This window comes from Dipodomys spectabilis, unplaced genomic scaffold (genome assembly GCF_019054845.1).
Source record: "Dipodomys spectabilis isolate Male_0828 unplaced genomic scaffold, ASM1905484v1 ptg000098l, whole genome shotgun sequence".
Lineage (NCBI taxonomy): Eukaryota > Metazoa > Chordata > Mammalia > Rodentia > Heteromyidae > Dipodomys > Dipodomys spectabilis.
In genome coordinates, this window is record NW_024870775.1 from 8,436,474 (window position 1) to 8,449,562 (window position 13,089).

The 13,089-nt window shown below is 44.6% G+C and overlaps 1 protein-coding gene and 1 non-coding gene across 3 annotated transcripts in view; both read right to left on the bottom strand.

Moving 5' to 3' along the window:
- Eif2ak1 (eukaryotic translation initiation factor 2 alpha kinase 1) overlaps positions 1 to 12,079 on the bottom strand; it is a 47,594-nt gene extending 35,515 nt beyond the window's left edge. For both annotated transcript variants that reach the window (XM_042686628.1, XM_042686629.1), the window contains exons 1-3: positions 11,862 to 12,079; positions 2,410 to 2,568; positions 9 to 142 (exon numbers count right to left, since the gene is read on the bottom strand). In XM_042686628.1, the coding sequence (XP_042542562.1) occupies positions 9 to 142; positions 2,410 to 2,568; positions 11,862 to 11,979 (411 nt within the window). In that variant the 5' untranslated portion in view covers positions 11,980 to 12,079. The remainder of the gene's footprint in view (positions 1 to 8; positions 143 to 2,409; positions 2,569 to 11,861) is intronic.
- Positions 4,794 to 4,897, bottom strand: LOC122113910. Its single transcript, XR_006148478.1, has one exon. It is a non-coding gene; the product is annotated as a U6 spliceosomal RNA (small nuclear RNA).
- Positions 12,080 to 13,089: the final 1,010 nt, after the last annotated feature.

Consider the following 13,089-nt stretch of genomic DNA (forward strand, 5'->3'; position numbering starts at 1 on the left):
GGGTTTACCTGACGGACTCTTTCTTTTGCAGACCTCATCAAATGCGAGATGGCTCTGTTGTGATGCAGTCTCAATGAGCTGAACTCATCACTGCACGTGAAAGATGACAGCAGCCCCATCTTGATGAAAGTCTGGCAAAGTACTATAGGAAGAGCATGGAAAGCTGCTATTAGAAAAGCCATCCGGTCAAATGGCCATTTTAACTGGCACTCTAAGAATGAAGAGTAATAGTATACACATGCACAAACCTCCAGAAGAGAAAACAGTGAGGCCTATATACATGGTAACCATGGCCACTCTGGGCAGTGGGGATCAGGAGCATGTGCAGCATCAGTACCCACCTTCTACTGTGTGAGTCACTCGTCAACCACACCTAGTCATGACAAGACTTGGCTCATTTTAAAAGGGTAAGAAATATAAACACAATCTTCTGACATTTCACACACTGCACTTTGGATGACAGGCAATAGGATAGCCAATAGGATAGCAAGGATGATTCTTTTCAATATGAAATCAGCCAACATACAGAAAGTATTTATTATGCAAGTATATGTTCTGGCTTTTACTCATTTGCTCAGTGACATGCACAAGTCCCTGGGTTTCATCCCAGTATCAGGAAGCTGCAGCAGCGGCAGCAACAGCAGGGTAATTGTGCCTCACACCTGTACTCCTAGCTACTCAGGATGGTGAGATCTGAAGATCATGGTTTACAGCAGAAAAATCTGAGGCTCTTATTCCCAATTAACCAGGAAAGAGCTAGAAGTGGAAGCCTATTCAGGTGTTAGGCTACCAGTCTTGAGTGAAAAATAAGGAGTCCCTAAGTTTAAACCCCAATACTAGTAGCACTAAAAGTAATTAACAACCCTCTGTACAGTATTTTCACAATAAAAAATAAAAATTAAAAAAAAAATAAAAGTAATTAACAAGTACATTTAGTAGTTACTTATATATGTAAACATTACATATATTTATTCAAATACTGTATTTTAAAAATCATGAGATGGCTGGAGCATAGCTCAATTAATAGAGCACCTCCCTAAGAATTACCCTTTGTTTACTCAATTACACACACTTTTAGTGTCCTGAGTGTTTACACTTATAAGGCATAACCTAAAAGAAAATATGAAATGAATTTAAGGAATGTAGCTATTCATACTCCTCTCACTCCAATTCATGGGTCTTGAACTCAGGGCCTGAGCACTGTTCCTAGCTCTTTTGCTTAAAGTTAATGCTCTACCACTTTGAGCCACAGCACTACTTTCAATTTTCTGGTAGTTAACTGGAGCTAAGAGTCTCATGGGGACTTTTCTGCCTGGGCTGGCTTCACACCACAACTCTCAGATCTCAGCCTCCTGAGTAGTTAGGATTACAGGTTTGAGCCATTGGTGCCTGACTTCACACTTTTTTTTTTTTTGGGGGGGGGTCAGTCATGGGACTTGAACTCTGGGCCTGGGCGCTATGAGCTCTTCAGTTCAAGGCAAGTACTCTACCACTTGAGCCACAGTGCCACTTCTAGTTTTCTAGTGGTTAATTGGAAATAAGAATCTCACGGACATTCCTGCCTGGGCTGACTTTGAACTGCAATGCTCAGATCTCAGCCTTCTGAGTAGCTAGGATTACAGGCATGAGCTACCAGCTCCTGGCAAATCTTTTTGTTTTGTTTTGTTTTTGCTTTTATTGGTTATGGGGCTTGAACTCTGGACTTGGGCACTGTCCCTGTGCTCTTCAGCTCAAGGTGAGTGCTCTACCACTTGAGCCACAGTGACACTTCTGGTTTTCTACCGGTTTATTGGAGATAAGAGTCTCACGGACTTTCCTGCTCGGGCTGGCTTTGAATCATGATCCTCAGATCTTAGCCTCCTGAGTAGCATTTTTTTTTTTTTTTTGCCAGTCCTGGGCTTGAACTCAGGGCCTGGGCACTGACCTTGAACTTCTTTTGCTCAAGGCTAGCACTCTACCACTTGAGCCACAGCACCACTTCTAGATTTTTCTGTTGATGTGTTACTGAGGAATCAAACCCAGGGCTTCATGCATGCTAGGCAAGCACTCTACCACTAGGCCACATTCCCAGACCGTCACAATTTTTTGTTGGTGGTGGTGGTGGTCATGGGGCCTGAACTTTGGGCCTGGGTGCTGTCCCTCAGATCTTCAGCTCAAGGCTAGCGCTCTACCACTTGAGCCATAGGACCACTTCTGGCTTTTTCTGCTTATGTGTGCTGAGGAATCAAACCCAAGGCCTCATGTATGCAAGGCAAGCACTGTACCACTAAGCCATCTTCCCAGTCCCACTTCACACTTTTTTTAACCCAATTTTTTATGCACAACTTGCTTCTCCAGAGCCACAGCAGCTATGTAATTAGTAAAACACTTTTACAAGCTCTATTAGGAAGACGAGTTCTTCTTACTTACATTGAAACACCTGTTTAGAGTGAAGTGGGTTTGGCTCATGCACATGGCTCAAGTGCTCCAGCAGAGACACCAGAAGCAGTTGGTTTGCAACTACAAAAGGGAAAGTTGGCTGTTGCAGGGGTTCTTTTAACACTTGGAGTTCTGCTGGAACATCAGATTCTAAAAAAGTAAAAAAATAAAATATTATTGGCAAACATGTCTTACAAGAACAAAACTGCATATTCTAATTAATGAAACAGAAATTATTTTTAACACTGAGAAATAAAAAACAAGAATAGGGCTGGGAAGGTGGCTCAGTGGTAGAGTGCTTGCCTTGCATGCATAAGGCCCTAGGTTCAATTCCTCAGCACCACATAAGCAGAAAAAGCCAGAAATGGTGCTGTGGCTCAAGTGGTAGAGCACTAGTCTTAAGCTGAAGATCTGAGGGACAGCACCCAGGCCCAGAGTTCAGACCCCATAACCGATCGAAAAAAAAAAAAAAACTAAAAAAACAAGAGTAGTTCTGTTGAGTCAGGCTAGGGCTTTCTGAAGAAGTTGCCAACTGGCTCATGTCTAGAACCCTAGATACTTGGGAGTGAGATCTGGAGGATCATGGATCTAAACTGATTCAGGAAGAAGAGTCCTTGAGACTCCATCTCCAAAATACACAACGCTGATCTGAAAGTGTGGCTCAAGTGGTAATGCACCAGCTGAACAGGGCCCTGAGTTCAAACCCTAGCACCAATATTTAAAAACACAAAGCAAGACTTCCAGGGGCTGGGAAGTTGGCTCAGTGGTAGAGTGGTTGCCTCACATGCATGAGACTCTGGGTTCAATTCCTCAGCACCATACAAACAGGAAAAAGGAAAAAGCTGGAAATGGTGCTGTGGCTCAATTGTTAATAGCCTTGAGCTGAAGGTTCAAGCACCACGACACATACACACACACACACACACACACACACACACACACACACACACACACACACACACACACACACACACACACACGCCCCTTCCAGGAAGTGAATCTAAGTTGAATTCTGGGAACTGGAGAGCCAACGAGAGAGAGAGACACACACACACACACACCTTCCAGGAAGCACCACGAGACACACACACACACACACACACACACACACACACACACACACACACACACACACACACACACACACACACACACACACACACACACACACACACACACACACACACACACACACACACACACACACACACACACACCTTCCAGGAAGTGAATCTAAGTTGAATTCTGGGAACTGGAGAGCCAATGCTGGCAGCAATTGGAGTAAAGAATGAATAAAGTAACATGACAGGAAATAAGCTAGCAAGTGGGAATAGAATAGCTTACTTCCTAAATAAAGAAGGCTGGCAAAGGGAAGGAAAGGATGGAACAGTTTTGCCTCGTGAAGCAGGGGTTCACACACATTATCTCCTTTAGTCTTCACAAAACAAGCTGAGTAAAATTTTAAACTCACCCTTCCTCTACCTTACAAATAAGAACAGTGATTCCAATATGGAGAAGCAATGTGTCGGCACAACAGACTGATACTCATGCCCATCTTCTTCTATTACCCAAGACCAAAAAGAGGATCAGCCTCTTAAAGCTGAAGCTCCTAAATTCTCAGAGTTTTATACATTTTTTTTCTCTGTTTGGATTTTTTGTGCCAGTCCTGGAGCTTGAACTCATGGCCTGGGCACTGTCCCTGAGCAGTATTATTCAAGGCTAGCACTCTACCACTTGGACCACAGCTCCATTTCTGGCTTTTTGGATGTTTGATTGGAGATAAGAATCTCACAGAACCAGGCATTGATGGCTCATGCCTGTAATCCTAGCTTCTCAGGAAGTTGAAATCTGAGGATCATAGTTCAAAGCCAACCCGGGCAGGAAAGCCCGAGACTTTTTTTTTTAATTTTATTGTGAGAATACCATACAGAGGAGTTACAATTACATGGGCAAGATAACTAGTACATTTCTTTTTTTTTTTTTTTTTTTGTCGGTCGTGGGGCTTGAACTCTGGGCCTGGGCGCTGTCCCTCAGCTCTTCAGCTCAGGGCAAGCGCTCTACCACTTGAGCTACAGCGCCACTTCCGGTTTTCTGGTGGTTTATTGGAGATAGGAGTCTCACGTCTCTCCTGCCTGGGCTGGCTTTGAACCGCAATCCTCAGATCTCAGCCTCCTGAGTAGCTAGGATTACAGACGTGAGCCACCAGCGCCTGGCTAGTACATTTCTTATCAAGCATTGTTGCCTCCTCTTTGTTTCCCCTTCCCATCCTCTCTCCCCCACACCAAAGTTGTAAAGTTCATTTTTCAACATAACGACTTGTACATCTCATTGTTGCAATGGGTCCACCTGTATCCCTAGTTAAACAATTTGTTTTTAAAAATATGGAACGCTTCACAAATTTGCGTGTCATCCTTACTCAGGGGCCATGCTAATCTTCTCTGTATCATTCTAATTTTAGTATATGTGTTGCTTTTAGTATATGTGTTGCCGAAGCTAACACAGAGATTCTTATCTCCAATGAACCACCAGAAAACCAGAAGTAGTGCTGTGGTTCAAAGTGATGAGTGTTACCCTTGCACAAAAGAGTTTAGGGGCAGTGCTCAGGTCCTGAGTTCAAGTTCCATAACCAACCAAAAAAAAAAGTGTATCACAGACTTTCCTGCCTTCAAACTGCAATCCTTAGATCTCAGTCTCCTGAGCAGCGAGGATTACAGGTGTGAGCTACTACATTTTGCCTAATACATTCACTTTTTTTTTAGTTCATTTCAATAAATATTATTTTATTTGGTCAGAGGCACATGGGCATTGCCCCTTTGTGTTCCTAAGAGTATCTCCCTTTGGTCTCAACTGCGTGTGAATGCCTAGAGTCATGTATAATGTAAAACATCCGGGTGTATTTTAATCTAGCTCCTACATATGAGAGAAAATATGTGCTGTTTGTCTCTCTGAGCCTGGAATACATTATTAAACAGGTAAAAAAAATAAAGTAAAAATTATTTAAGGAATGTTATTCTGGAAACATATTTGGGAAGAGGCATGCAGTAAACAAGGAAGGGTTAGAATAAGCAAAGTAAAGGAGGTAAATTACTACACAAAAGAGGGAAGAACAGGTTCCAAGACATCAAGAATGAAATGGGCTAGCCAAATGGATGCACCTGTCATTACAGCTACCTGGGAGACTGAGATAGGGAAGATCAGTTGATGGCCACACCAGGTCATTCACAATACCCCATCTAAACAGAAAAGGCTGGACATAGTAGCACCATCTGTTAACCAGGCTATGGTAGAAGTATAAACAGGAAGATCTAGGTCCCAGCAAGTCTAGTAAAGAAAGATCTGTCTGGCTGGGTGCCAGTGGCTCACGCCTGAAATCCTAGCTACTCAGGAGGCTGAGATCTGAGGATCACAGTTTGAAGCCAAATCAGGCAGAAAAATCCCTGTGAGACTCTTATCTCCAATTAACCATTCAAAAACTGGAAGTGGTGCTGAGGCTCAATGTGGTTGAACTCTAGCCTTGAGCAAAAGACCTCGGGGACAGCGCCCAGGTCCTGAATTCAAGCCCCACAACCAACAAAAAATAAAGTTATTACAAATTTAGGAAGGCTAGTCAGGGTGAGGTGAGACAGATTCAAATGTGAGAATATAAACCTATACAACTGTTCTGGCCATTACTATATCAAAAACCTTAACAAAAAACAAAATAGCTGGGCCAGGCACCGGTGGCTCACACCTGTAATCCTAGCTACTCAGGAGGCTGAGATCTAAGGGTTGCAGTTCAAAGTCAGCCCGGGCAGGAAAGTCTATGAGACTCTCATCTACAATAGACCACCAGAAAACCGGAAGTGATGCTGTGGTTCAAGTAGTAGGGTGCTAGCCTTAAGCTAAAGAGCTGAGGGACAGCACCCAGACCCAGAGTTCAGCCCACAACTGGTCAAAAATAAATAAATAAATAAAAATAGCTGGGCCCTGATGGCTCACACTTGTAAATCCTAGCTACTCAGGAGTCTGAGATATGGAAGGTCAAAGTTTGAGGCCAGCCTGGGAATCCAGCCAGGGAACTCAGTTCCAAAATAACAAGCAAAAAGCCGGGCGCCAAGGCCCACACCTGTAATCCTAGCTACTCAGGAGGCTGAGATCTGAGGATCATGGTTCATAGCCAGCCTGGGCAAGAAAGTCCGTGAAACTCTTATCTCCAATAAACCACTAGAAAACTGCAAGTGGTGCTGTTGCTCAAGTGGTAGAGCACTAGCCTTGAGCTGAAGAGCTGAGGGACAGCGCTCAGGCCCAGAGTTCAAGCCCCATGTCCAACAAAAAAATAAATAAATAATGAGCAAAATGCTGGGCTAGAGGCATAGATAGATGCACAGGGAGAGAGAGGGAGAGAGACAGAGAGAGAGAGAGAGAAAGAGAAAGAAAGAGAGAAAGAAAGAAAGAAAGAAAGAAATTATAGATAGCAAAATATTTGAATATATATTTCAAGATAGTAAAAACTCATTAGGGAAGCAAAAATATGCCTGAAAGTGTGAGATGGAACACTAAACAACAGTCAACTACATAACAGGGACCACACCCCTCAAAGAATGAGGTAGGAGGTTGGATAAGGACCAAATGCCAAAATGTATTTATTTTATAGCTACAAAAATGGGCAAAAAACCGGGTGCTGTGGCTCACACTTGTAATCCTAGCTACTCAGGAGGCTGAGATCTGAGCATCGCAATTCAAAGCCAGCCCAGACAGAAAAGTCCGTGAGACTTTTATCTCCAATAAACCACTAAAAACCGAAGTGGCACTGTGACTCAAGTGGCAGAGCACTCACCTTGAGCTGAAGAGCGTGAGGACAACGCCCAAGCCCAAAGTTCAAGCCCACGACCGACCAAAAAGAAAAGACAAAAGCCTTTTTCCTCGTTGGACCTGTGGAAACAAGACTGGTCACCAGCATCTCTACTGGAAAATTCAGCCATGGATCTCGCTCTTGCCACTTGTGCTCTAATCACACAGTCTGATCCAGAAGTATGGGCTCAAAATGTGCCTGCAATGTTTCCGCTGGTATGCAAAAGACATGGGCTTCATTAAGTCGTACTAAGTGATGGTCCTTGAATGGAGTATCCAAGATATCAAGTCCAATGAAAGACCATATTTGTGCATAAAATAAAAATTCAAGAAACCTTAAAAATGGGCAAAAATATTTTAAAAGTTGCAAATACAAAATCTGTAAAATAAACATTATATGCTTTTTTATAGTCAGCCTGTCCTACCTCAGTACCCAGGACAGTGCCAGGCATACAGCTCTTCATAAAGATTTGCCAGTCTTTACAAAACCCAAAGGTTTCTTTTCTGTCATTGTGGCTTGGCAGTGGCTTGGCAGTACTGGAGATCAGTCCTAAGACCTCTCAGAATCCCAGACAAGGGCTCTACCAGGTTACCTTTCTTTCTCAAATATTTTTAAATGCAAAATCTCCAACATAACCATTTCTTTTAGCCATATCAAAATATAAACCAGCTGGGCACCAGTGTCTCACACCTGTAATCCTAGCTACTCAGAAGGCTCAGATTTGAGAATCACAGTGCAAAGCCAACCCAGGCAGGAAAGTCCATGAGACTCTTATCTCCAATAAACTATTCAGAAAAAGCTAGAAGTGGCTGTGGCTCAAGTGGTAAAGCACTAACCTTGAGGACAAAGAGCTTCAGGAACAGCACCCAGACCCTGAGTTCAAGTCCCAGGACCATGGGGGAAAAAAGTTTTATTTTTACTTACACACATACACCATTAACAGTAGTGAGATTAAGATTAGAAGGGTTTTCTATTTCCTGTTTTCTGCCATGAGATAGGTCTACTCTTTATGGCAATTACATATATAAGCACATACTCTGGAAGCATTCTACCACTGAGCTCCATCCTGGTTTAGAAAAATGTATTTTTTAATAGGAAAAATACAAAACAGAAAAGGGATGGGGGTGTGGCTGACCTGGGGACACTGGCTTAAGTTCTTGCCTAGCAAGCATGAGGGCTTAAGTTCAAATCCCAATATCACCAATAAAGAATAGGATGGTTGGGCTGGGTAGAGTGATTGCCTCACATGCATGAGGCCCTGGGTTTGCTTCCTCAGTACCACATAAACAGAAAAAGCTGGAAGTGGCACTGTGGCTTAAGTGGTAGAGTGTCACCTTAAGCTGAAGAGTTCAGGGACAGCCCTCAGGCCCAGAGTTCAAGCCCCAAGACAGTTGGTCAGTATCATCAAATAAACCTTTAATAATTCAAGAAAATAGCCAAGCATGGTAGTACAGGCCTGTAATCCAAGATAATCAGGAGACAGAAGCAGGAAGATAAGGAGTTGAAGGCCAGCCTAGATAAAAGTGCTGAAGGCATGACTCAAGTAGTATAGGGTGCTTGCCTAGCAAGCTTGGGACCTTGGATTCAATCCTCAGTATCTTTTTTTTTTTTAATTTAATTTAATTTTATTTGTGAACATACTGTACAGAGGGGTTACAATTACATGGGCAGGATAATGCGTACATTTCTTACCAAGCATTGCAGCCTCCTCCTTTGGTTTACCCTTCACATCCCTTCCCAGCCTCCCCCCTCCCCCCCAATCCCAATCCTTCTCCTTCCCCCCCCTTCCCCCCCAATCCTCAGTATCTTCTCCCAAGAAAAAAGGAAGGGAAAGGGAAAAGGATATCAAGATAATGACCACTTTTAAAATCCAGTTAAAAACCCAAATGAAATAAAACAGAAAAGCAATGACGTCTGAAACTTAAATCTCACACTTTATAATATTAGTCACGAGGAATAGAGAAAAAAAAGGTGGAGAGATGAGGCCAATTTCTCCAAAATAGTAAGAAATGAAATGCAGATCCTAGCTGAATTAGAGTTCTAGACTCCTACATGCAGCATATGAGTAATTAGATGAGAAAGGGTAAATCTAACTCACTCTTCTCAGGCAAGTATGCTCAGAACTGTCCATTATTATTTGACAGAATTTATGAAAATTGCTGATAGATGCAAAGAAAATTAATGAACCTGATGTTGACTGCTGTCCTGCTGTGTACTGTTCAAAGGCTAAACTGGTACAACCAATTGCTGAAATTACACCTGTTTTAAATTTTCTGACTCTACTGTTAACTGGATAAATGTCCTCCTCAAATCATACACAGCACCAACTTAAAAAAAATCACTTAACTACTTCATGTGTACAGCTATTCAAAATGGCTCACAGTTATGAGCCAGGCACTGGGTGGCTCACAATTGTCATCCTAGCTACTTAGAAGGATGAGATCTGAGGATCATGGTTCAAAGCCCGGCCAGGCAGGAAAGTCTGTGGTCACCAATTAATGGGCCAAAAAGCCAGAATAGGAGCTGTGGCATAAGTGGTAAAGGGCTAGCCTTGAGCTTTTGCTCAGGGACAGCACCCAGGCCCTAAGTTCAAACCTCAGGACACACACATGCGCGCGGACACACACACACACACACACACAGACACACACACACACAGACACACAGACACACAGACACACACACACACACACACACACACACACACACACACACACACTTCCTGGACATCCTAAGCCTCTTTGGGAGAAATGGCAATTACATAAATAAGCACAATAGTATTTATCAGCAAACCCAGGAGGAGTAAACTTTTCAAAGTTTATCTATCATCACTCCCTTCCAGAATAATCTTTGGTTTGCAGAAAGCCTTATCACACAGTTACAGAAAAGAGTGACTTGTATGTTTACAGCTGGGACTTTTCCTAATAACATCAATATCCCCCACACCACTGAGCCTTAATATCAACTGATGTGTGCAAGAAATCAGGGTATCATTACAAATTTGCCACCATACCATCTTCCTCTATAAAACTTCACCTGAATTACCACTCTGGTTTACTTTTGTTTCTTTCTCATTGTGGTCAAGTTTTACAGATGACAAACTTCTCACCTTGGTTTTCATCTTTAAATCTACAGCAATATAATACTAATGCCATCCTTGTGTTAAATGTGTAAAATACCTTAGAGTTGAAAACTCCTTAAAACAATCAATGTATTTCTTGGAGGGTAGGGTGGTAGCATGGTAGGGAGAGGCTTAGGAACTGACTCAGAGCCTCCTATAGATGGCTACAACCCCAGCTCAAATGCATACATTTTTGGTAGTACGACTGAATTTTTTTTGTGGGAGGGTGATTAGATGTGGGGCTTGAACTCAGAGGGCCTGGTCACTGTCCCTGAGCTCTTTTGTTCAAGGCTAGTGCTCTACCACTTTGAGCCACAGAACCACTTCCAGTTTTCTGGTGATTAACTGTAGATAAGACGCTCACGGACTTTCCAGGCCCAAGTAGCTTCAAGCACAGTCCTCAGATCTCAGCCTCCTAAGTAGCTAGGATTACAGGTGTGAGCCACCAGTGCCTTCCACAACTTATTTTTTTTTGGGGGGGGGGAGTCGGTCATGGGGCCTGGGTGCTGTTCCTCAGCTTTTCAGCTCAAGGCTAGTGTTCTACCCCTTGAGCCACAGCACCACTTCCAGCTTTTTCTGCTTATGTGGTGCTGAGGAATCGAACCCAGGGCCTCATTCATGCAAGGCAAGCACTCTACTACTGAGCCACACAACTGATTTTTTTTTTTTTATGTAGCCAAACAAGCCAAGTACTTACGGCCAACACCTGTAATCCTAGCTACTTTGGGAAGCTAATCACAGGTTAGTAAGCCCTTATCTCAAAAGTAACCAACAAAAAAGGCTGAAGATGTGGCTTAAGTGGTAAAGCACATATCTAGTAAGCACAAAGCCCTGTGTTCAAACACCAGTATCGCCTCCCACAGACATACACACGCAAAAACTAGTAATACCAAATAAGGACCCTCACTGCACGTCAGTAAATGCCACTAAAATGGTTAATTGCTTTCCAACACCTGCCACTTTAACTTGACTTCGTTATGCCACATCTCCTGCTAACGAAAAGCTTGGAGACAGAGATGAGAGCCATAGATAGCGAAATTGAAGAGAAAAACAGAGGGAAGGAGAGAGGAGGGAGGAAAGAGACATTGAGAGACAGCGACAGAAGAGAACCAAGCATAAAAGTTTCAAATTTAAGCTCCAAGTCCCAAGCTCTTCAAGCGCAGACAGTCTGCAAAGTCCGATTCTACACTAAAGGTCAAAGATCATCCTCAGCGAATGACAAACCCACAGGTCCTGAGTGGGGGCTGGAAAGCAGCCTCGGGGAAGCCCCGTCGTCTGGTGTCCAAAGGCCCCGGCCAAGAAACCGAGGAGCAGAAATAGCAACAAGAATCTTTACCTGACACTGCCGCCCCGACCCTCCTCTGCCCTCCCCAATTGAAGCCCAGGCCCCCGGAGGACCTAGGGACCGCCCTCCCCGCGTGGGAATGCGGGACGCAGAGACGCGGGGCTCAGGGGACAGAGGCGCGACGCACAACACTGACGTTTCCTCACCGTCATACTTGGGGTCCGAGCCTTCAACCGGGAAGTCAATGGCGGGCGGCGCGGCCACAGCTCCCACAGCATCGCTCTCCACTCCCTTATCCCCGGCGTCCGAGTCGCCACCCAGCATCTCCGGCCCGCGCGCAGGGCCGGAGCCCAGCCCGCAGGCTCCCTCCGCAGCGGCCGGCTCAGAGCCCGCCGAGCTCCCCACCCGATACGGAAGCGATCCCTTCGTCTGGCGGAAGTCCCGCCTGGACGCATTGCCGTCGGAGGCGGGACCTAAATAAGCCACGCCCCCTCCCTTCCGGAGGAAAGACAGGCTGATTTGGATGCCCTCGCTTAGCTAGCTGCGGCTGGCGAAGCCAGGCTATATAGGTCCCACGCGGTTGGATACTGGCTTGGTCCTCCACCTCCCCTCCTGTTTACACCAAGACTGAAGTGTCAGTGTGAAGACCTGGTGTCCCGTTTAAAGTCTGATTAGAAACATGGACCTTTTAGCAAATGCTTTTTTTTTTTAAGTTCACCCTTTTTCTCCTGCCCATGTGTCCCTGATGACTACTTGACTTATTAACACTTTGCTGCCAAAACAACCCAAGAGGATCGCTGAGTAGGTAACAGCTAAGGTAAAAATCTTTAGGAAGCCAGGCGCCGTTGACTCACGCCTGTGATCCTAGCCACACAGGAGGCTGAGATCTGAGGATCACGGTTCAAAGCCAGCTCAAAGCCAGCCCGGGCAGAACAGTCCGTGAGACTCTTTTTTTTTGGGGGGGGGCGGGTCTGGTCGTGGGGCCTGAACTCTGGGCCTGGGCGCTGTCCCTCAGCTCTTCAGCTCAAGGCTAGCGCTCTACCACTTGTGCCACAGCGCCACTTCCGGCTTTTTTCTTTTTGCTTATGTGGTGCTGAGGAATCGAACCCAGGGCCTCATGCATGCATGACAAGCGCTCTACCACTGAGCCACCTTCCCAGCCCCGGTGAGACTTTTATCTCCAATAAACCACAAGAAAGCCAGAAATAGTGCTATGGCTCAAGCGGTAGAGTTCTCGCAATGAGCTGAAGACCGCAGGGACAGAGCTCCAGCCCCACCACCGACAAAAAAAAAAAAATTATGACTTGGGGGTTTCTTTGCAATGTGCAAAACTTTAAATCTGCATTCCATATAGAGTCATACCGGACACTTTAAGTTCAATACAGACAGACAGTTAAGGATACACTTTGCTAAAGAAACTTCCAAAGATGTTTC